Below are 8,318 nucleotides of genomic sequence, written 5' to 3'. Positions count from 1 at the left end.
TGAAAGAAAAATTATGTCCCTCTAATACAATAGGAATCCTTCATTCATGGCGGTGTCTACCTAAGACCCATCTTATCCTCAGAAATCCTTACTACTATGTAAACTGTCAATTCTTCTATTGGCCCTCGTCCTGTCACGCCTGTATCTATATTTAGAAAGTAAGTGAGACTGCCTATATGCATCTTTGATCAGAATGTTCTTATAGGCTCCTCAATATGGACAAGCCATGGCAGCTCTCACGGACAAAAAAAGATGGGCTTCAGTTTAAGCTACTAATAGTCAGGGGCACTAATTGTTTCAGTGGGGGAGAGGGAGTTTTAGAATGAATTATTATTTCAAATGAATCGGAATAATTTATTTTCAAATAAATGACTTGAATTACTAGAGGGCGTTAATCTTTAATTTCATGATGTAGATAAGTCCAAATTTGTCAGCTCTGAATGTCAGCATTCGCTTTGCGAGGTTCAGGGCTGATTTAAAACATTTGTAACTCATGAAATGCAGAATTTCTTTTTTTTATATAGATTTGGTCAGAAATGTAAATATTAACACCAGCGCTGATGTGTTTCATCGCCATATAGTCATATCATTTAGTTTAGAGCTCAAAACACATTTTAAGTGTGTAGTGCCTCTTCAATAAACACATTTTCACCTAATCAGTATATAACCACAATAGAGACTATGCTTGAAACAGTGGTTTAGTGTAGCATGGGTCCTCCTAAGAGTGTGGCCCCATACCATCGTTATACTGCTGCAGTGATTAAGGTAATTAAAGCATCAAATCATTTAAATGAAGCTCATTATGACCAATATGTCTGCCACTGTCTACAAAAATAAGGCTGTGTTTGTGCATCTCAGCAGCTTTCTTTTCTCTCAAAAAGTTAGTTTATTATGCAAAAAATAAGGTCACTAGGTTGTTTTGTTGTCTGAAGATGCTATTTAAAAAAAAACTAAACTAAAAATGACGCAGAATTTTTCTAATAATTCTTCAGGATCATTAATTAACCCTCCCTCAATGCGTGGTGGTGAGTTTATCGGCAGAGACTTTGCTCTCTGCCTGTTTTTTCTACCTATGTTCTGTAGTCAGGACGTTAATGGGCCAAACAAGAGTGAATCTGGAGTTGGCTTTATTTTTACTTTTGCTGCCGAGTGTTTTTACAGTAACTGACAATCCCAAATAGTATACCTTTAAAGGAGTAAGAAATCTTTCCCTGCATTTCCCTGAATGGTTAATTCACATTTTGTCTTGTACTATGGTAAAAACCAGCGCGTAAGACAAAGACCTAATTACATTTTTGGAACATTTTGTTTTTACTTGACTCCTACTGATTTAAACTTAGGTAAAATTCAGTCTAAAGAGATAAATCCTGTTTGTGTATGTGCATGTGCGTCTGTAATGAACACACGAGAGACAGGCTCCGGTTTTAAAAACTCTCTCAGTAACTCTATTTCTGTATTAATGTACAACCGTTGAAAATTACAACAATTTTTTTTTGTATTTTTGTGTTTTTTTCCCCCCATTTTTTTTTAAACGATCTAACTATCAACAGCCATTTTCCAGAAGAAAAGTGAACAATGTGAGCAGGAAGAGAAGAGAAAATAAAGAGCGAAATAAAGATGTGAGGGGATGAGTGTAAAGAAAGAAAAGAGAGCACAAGATGGTGGAAAGGAAACAAATGAACTGTTAACGTTTATTTTCTGCAGCGGAGTGTTTGAGCATGAGTGTGTCGATGTGTGCATGGTATGTACATGCAAATGCTTTGTTGATGTCGGTGGGTGCTGTAGTGTGCGTAAATGGCTGAGATTACACTTGTTGCCTCAGAATTACTTCATTATCTGATCAGTGGAGGAGAGATGTTAAGATTTTTATGGAGAAGGTCTGGCTCACACCAATTTGGATCTATACTAGCTGAACACAAAAAAAGCAACATCAGTATGAGAATTTTAAGACACAAGAATGAAACTCAGTAGTTTTACGTTGACCATAATGACTAGCAGCGATGTGCTGGCTTTAGTGGCTGCAGTAGGTCAAGTTAGCAACTATCACAAACTAACAAAGGGGAAAGGTGTGTTTATTGTGAAACACTGGCAACAAAATCTAGAAAAGCTGTCATTTAAACACACATTCATCTTATTCTTTAGTACTTTGTTTACACGAACATGCATCATACGTAGGAAAATACTGTATTTTGTTTATTTCAAGGAGTATATAGAACTGTGAAATCACCATTTTTCCACAGTAAACACACCGTACACACATTAATGGCAGAATTTATATATAAAAAAGTACCTTTTCAATGAAAGGTCTCCGTAATTTGCCATTGAGAATTCTTCAACTGATCTGTGAAGCTGCACCTGTCCTGGTTGGTAATAAAGCTTGTTCAAAACAAAGCCAGGGAAGTGACATGGACGTTTCATCCAGAGGTAAGAGTAGAGTTTACTAGCAGGCCGCATCTTCCATTAAACTTTCCGCAACTACTTCATCATCTCTGCTGTTATTAATTTCTTAACCATCTATGTCAGTCAACATTTTGCAGCTTGGAGAAGGTATATGAAAAATCACTTTGCACGTGATCATGTCGATCCAGTGAGTACTACAGGTACGACTGTCTACAAGGGTCCCCTAGTCATTACGGTCTATGTCAAACCACCTTATAACAGTGCCACAATCAGCACAGTCACCTTAAAGAAACTGTATCTCATCTCTTGCATCTTTCTTGTATAATTAAAAGAAGCTTCTCCATCATTTGACCTTTTGTCTCTGATGATTATGCCAATATCACAGGAATAATGCTGAAGAATAACAGTGCTACCCACCGAACCCAGACACATGACAGGACCTGAAAATGTGACCTGATCAGATCTGGAAAGCTGCGACAAGTGTAACCACGGTGAATGTGATGCTCTGAGCCAAAAACATTTAAATGAGGTGAGGATGAGAAGAAGAGGAAGGGGAGATACAATCGTGCCATTCTCTGACCCTGCAGCATTATGGGAGTGAGAGGAAGGAGACACAGAAAGAAAGAAGCGAATGAGCGAGCAAAGAGAAGCAAAAGGTGGGGTCAGTATGACTGCACCGAGGGATGTTCATGGAAGAAAGCAAAAGTGGGAGGCAAGGAAGGAAGTAAGGAGGGAGGGAGATGCTGGTGCTTTGCAGTCGCGATGGAGCTTCAGGTGTCATGGAAATCCTTCAGCAGCGTGCGTCGCCTCTGCTCAGCAATGTGCATCTGATTCTCCAGATCCTGTAAAAATAAACAGAAAAACAAAACAAAACAGGAAGGTATTACTGTTAAAGGCACTTCCACAAGAAAACATGGACCAAACGAAAAAGAGATTTGATCCCTCAGTGCTTTTTTTTTATCAATTCATCACTTTTTAAAGAAACAAATTAAGAGTCTATAGTCAGGTACACAGCACTTCTTAGAGCTAAATGTTAATCTCAGCATGCTTAAATGCTCACAATAGCAATGTTAAAATACTGATATTTTGCTGGGATGTTTACTAAGTTGAACATCTTGGTTTAGTGTGTCAGCTTGCCAAAATGTCTATTAGCTCTAAAAAAAAAAAGCTAAGGCTGATAGGAACATCAGTTTTGCAGATATTAATTTGTATTCCAAAGCACTTGACAAACTGAAGTGCACTCAGTAGAGCACAGATCGCTGCCAAGCAGTCGCCACAGACAACTGCAACAGCACGCTGTGCAGCTGCGCCTGATGGAATTCTCCCTGGAAGACTCCCTTACAGTAAAGTTAGTGATAGAATAACAAAAATGTTATTTTTCTCATCGCCAATTGCATTGACAGGATCAGGTAGGATTCAGGCAGCAAGGTAGCAGTTAAATGCATTTATGATAATGAACTCAGATAGACAAAAAGAGAAGACCATCCTGACATTGATAAACTAATGCTGTTGAGTTATATCAAAATGTACAAAGTACTGAAAAAAAAGTGCAGTTGGAGTCATGAAATGTAACAGCCAACTAACTAATGGTGTAAACTTTAAACAAATACAAAGATGAGAATAACCAACATAAACCACTGTGTTGTAAACAGACATATTATTAACAACAACAAAAAGAGATTTGATATTTGTGTAACAGCTAATTTAATGCCACCTACAAGCTACTCAGTCCAGCACTGGGCATTATGGGAAAGCAGGCATCACTACATGATTAAAAAGTGAGCGTCCTGCATTCGGAGCGCCTAGGCCTCGTGCTGGGCTATGTCTTTCTTTCGAGCCAGAGCAGGGAGCTTATCTGGTCAGGCTTGCTCAGGCTCAGTATTTATGTGACGATCTTAGACGCACCAGATTTGGACTTCAACTCACACGGGTCAGGGATGTTCGAATGTAATTTGTTGAGCCGTTGAGAGCTCTAATCAGCAGCACATGCCATACTAAGTTAGTTTTATGCTGGCGACACAGCCCAGCTAACGGTGTTTGTGCATACAGCTATTCAGCTGCTGGTGAGGAGAGGGTCTGTGTGCCTACAAGCGGTGCTGTGTGTAGTTTTATGTGTCAATGAGGAGGCGAAGACAGCACTGTTGGAATATTGATACTGTTGCAATTATGCATTGCATACAATACTGATACAGACACACTCACATACGTCCATGACCAAAATTTCACGATCCCCTGCAGACTTACATCTGAGAAGATAATTAAATCTTCGGCCTAACGATGGTGCTAGACGAACAGTCAGAGGATCACTAAAAATTTTACAAATTATTATCAAATATCACAACAATCAATTTAATAGCTCTTACCCCCTCTATCACTGGCGCTGAGCTCCCCCTCGCCTCCTACCACTCTCCCCCCTCTCATAGGTGTCAGCCCGCTCCACCTTCCATGACAGGTTTTCTATTTCTGCTTCCAGCTGGGCCTGCTGGTACTCAAACTGCAGAGGGCAGACAAAAAAGTGTGTTAGTTAGTATCTTTTATATAGTTACTACATTATTTTACAATGTGTGTTCTGAGGTAAAGGACAGGAGGAGTTCATTGCTCACCAGTTTCTTGCGTGGGCCAGACTCCATGTAATAGGCGTAAGGGTATGTATACTGCAGTGTGTAGCGACACTGGAAACATAAAGACAAGACACAAAATTAGGAAAATGTTAACTTAATGCCAAACTATCAAAATTAACAAAGGCACCATGGGAAACATGATCTTCCACTGATTCTATCTTTTGCTGGCACAGATCCACCAGAGACTAAACAAGTAATATTAAACCTTAGAGGAAATCATGACAGATGAAAAATACAGGACAGATTTTCTTTTCTTTTCTTTTCTTTTAATCCTGATAAACAAATGTTTTCACTCCAGGGATCCAAATTCCTTCCAAGAGCACTGATGAATGGTGACATTTTGTAACACTTTGTTATGAGTGTGAAAACGTTAGCAAGGTCAAGCTCACTGCTCACTTCTTTTCCACTCTTGACAGATGTTTTTGAAATACATTTAAATAAATTTGTCAAGTAACTTATTTAATAATTCAAGTGTATGCACCGTTTTCTGAATAAATCCCACACAACAAAAAAAAAAAAAACATGATTTGATATTTTTTGTGTTCCATGCACCTGTCCTTGTGTCCATCTCACTCTCACATCCTCTTCCTCACATCCAGACATCCAGAACACACATTAAGTTGCAGTTCAGTGTTAAGAGTACCTTGGCCAGTAGCTTTGCAGCGTTATGCAGGTACTGCCAGTCAATCCAGGTTCCCAGGTTGTTCATCACTCTCTCCTGGATCTTCTCCTGGATCCTCTGGTATGTCTGAGCCTCCAACTGCAGAGACTTGTTGTGATTCTCCCACTGGTGGGGTAAAGATCACAATAAATAAAAAGAATGAAATACGGATCAAATGTAACTGCTGTAGGTCTAGAGGTATGCTGGACTGAAATTTGTTAACAAGCCTAAAACAGTGTACAGTGATATTTCTGTCCCAAGAATGGCTTTTCTGACAAATATTGTTGCATTATTATTATTATTATTATTATTATTATTTTAATGATAATTAGTAATGAATTAGTTTGTATACCTGGCTGCAACCAGGATGGATGTTTGATTGGAAATGTCCTTGAAAACTTTTCAAAATCTTTAATGTGTCCAACAAGTAAAACAATAACAAAAAAAAAACTTCACATCCAAAAAAAGATTTCATGACCAGCCTCTGGCTTAGGGTCGATACAATGCCAAAAGAAAAAGATAGAAATGATTTGTACTTGTAAATCTAGAAAGAGGATATAGAAAGTCAGAAAACTTTTTAACCCTTTATTTTTAAGCTTTTTTCCTCTTAATATTTTTTTATTTTATGTTTTTGAAGCAAAATTTAAATGGAGATTAAAAAAAAAACAAAAAAACACAAACTCACCCTCTCAAAGTAGAAGAGGTATTTCTTGAGGGCCTCTCTGGCCTGAGCCTGCTGGCTCTGGTTGACTATATCAGGGTTTTCTTTGTAGCGACTGCACTCATAGTATTCACTGCCGTGAGTCTTCCAGTCACCAAGACACATCCAGCAGAAGTCTTTCAGGAGACAGAAAATACATTTTTATGTATAAAAATGTATGTTATGTATACACACGTATTACACAATAAGAGATACCTGTAGGGTCAGCTGTGTTTATTTATCTAAAGCCAGTCTAAACTGGCTAATCTTGGCTGTGGTTATTATATTTTTTTGTTTCTGCAGATGACTTAAGTCTGATAACCACATCCCTTATCTATATGAAACAATATAATTGATAAAGAAGAAGCTGCAAAGTTACAGGACAAACTGGTGTTACAGTGGACACAAAATGAGAAACTACTTCACACACCACATGCTCCTTTAAGAATATCAGGCATCACCACTTGCCAAAAGGTGCAATAAAGAAGGTAAACAAAAACTTTTACTCTAACCCAGCATCTACTTTTACTTAGAAGTTCTTGAACAATTACTCCATCTTGTCTCATAATTATGGCTGATGGCCACTTTTTGTGGGACACGTCATGCCACTAGGTGGATGCAGAGGGCCTCCCAAAACAGTGAGTTCATGCTCCGATTGATCCTACTGAAGGTGTGAAACTGTGGAACATAATACGTACCGTGTTTGCACTTGGAGCATTGCTGAAACAAACAAAGACATAGGAGGAAGTCAAATAAGTGAACCAGAAGCCCAACGAAACAAATATGCAAGTCAGGTAAATGTTTTCACACAGAACCATTTAGTGCTTGGTTTGACCCAACTGCTTTATGATACATATGGCTAAGAAAGTCTTTGATAAAATAAGCACACAACAAATAACATATCTGATCTGAAGTGATTTAAGCAAGTGCCAAACTATTTAAGTTGAAGACCTCAGCTCTGCGAATTTGTATTTTTAGCATTTCCTGTGTTCTGGGAGAGATTTTCATCTCTGACTCACCATGTGATTGCACCCTCCATTTTTCTCAATGCAGATATTGCACTTAGGACACTAGAAGAGAAATACACACACACACACACACATATGATCAAATAGGGGTAACTGACTAGTTACACAATGTATTACTGATAAAAAGAGATATGTGTACTTTAGCTGTTTCAAACTGCGAATCTGTGTCAGTCCTGATCATCTGTGTCCAAATTGGCAAAACTACAGTATGTGTGCAATTATGTTGACAAACCAATGCATGTGTATGTGAATGACTGTATGCATGTTTGTGTTTACATATAGCTCCATCATACATCTTTAGTGTGTGCACTGATATAGTTAGCTGTCTCCGAATCATCTGCACATTTGGTCAGCCATTTCCGGATTGTTGCACAGTCTGTGGGTGCGTGGTACATCTGACGGCATTTAAAACTGCAACGGAAGAAGAGGGACACAAAGTACAGAAGTCAAGACAAATTCTAGAGTGATTCTGACATAAAGAACATGATTAGTTTCTATATTTCAGACACAAACACAAATCATATGAAATAAGATATATATAAAGTATGTATGAGGGTGTCATAGAAACCTGTAACGGTTCATATAAAAACTAAACCCCAAGGACACACAAAATAAAATCACAAAAATATTTTATATTAGAGTTTTAAAATTTCAAAAAAAGGACAGTATAAAACAACAGACTCCGCCAAAACCTAACTGTAACTATAAAACTAATTATTACTGTAGTTTTTGTGAAACTGTTAAGTGTGTGGATGAAATCAGTGAGCTCTTTGTGTGTGTGTGTGTGTGTGTGTGTGTGTGTGTGTGTGTGTGTGTGTGTGTATCCTACCAGAAGACTTCACTGCAACGGCTACACTGCACCCTGCGTGCCCGGGGCTCCTGCACCTTGATGACAATTGGACAGTCTG

General features: G+C 38.3%; 1 protein-coding gene across 1 annotated transcript in view; it reads right to left on the bottom strand.

Moving 5' to 3' along the window:
• Nucleotides 1-1,417: 1,417 nt before the first annotated feature.
• The window catches only part of arih2 (ariadne homolog 2 (Drosophila)), a 19,762-nt gene continuing 12,861 nt past the window's right edge, over nucleotides 1,418-8,318 (bottom strand). The window contains 10 exon segments of the mRNA XM_042491666.1: nucleotides 1,418-3,243; nucleotides 4,766-4,809; nucleotides 4,811-4,894; nucleotides 5,004-5,072; nucleotides 5,665-5,808; nucleotides 6,368-6,519; nucleotides 7,081-7,102; nucleotides 7,402-7,452; nucleotides 7,704-7,821; nucleotides 8,240-8,318. The exon segment at nucleotides 8,240-8,318 is cut by the window's right edge and continues 31 nt beyond it. Coding sequence (XP_042347600.1) covers nucleotides 3,171-3,243; nucleotides 4,766-4,809; nucleotides 4,811-4,894; nucleotides 5,004-5,072; nucleotides 5,665-5,808; nucleotides 6,368-6,519; nucleotides 7,081-7,102; nucleotides 7,402-7,452; nucleotides 7,704-7,821; nucleotides 8,240-8,318 — 836 coding nt within the window. The 3' untranslated portion in view covers nucleotides 1,418-3,170.

This window comes from Plectropomus leopardus, chromosome 8, assembly GCF_008729295.1.
Source record: "Plectropomus leopardus isolate mb chromosome 8, YSFRI_Pleo_2.0, whole genome shotgun sequence".
Taxonomy (NCBI): Eukaryota; Metazoa; Chordata; class Actinopteri; order Perciformes; family Serranidae; genus Plectropomus; species Plectropomus leopardus.
Note: the sequence above shows the minus strand (reverse complement) of the source record. Positions and strands in the feature narration are given on the sequence as shown.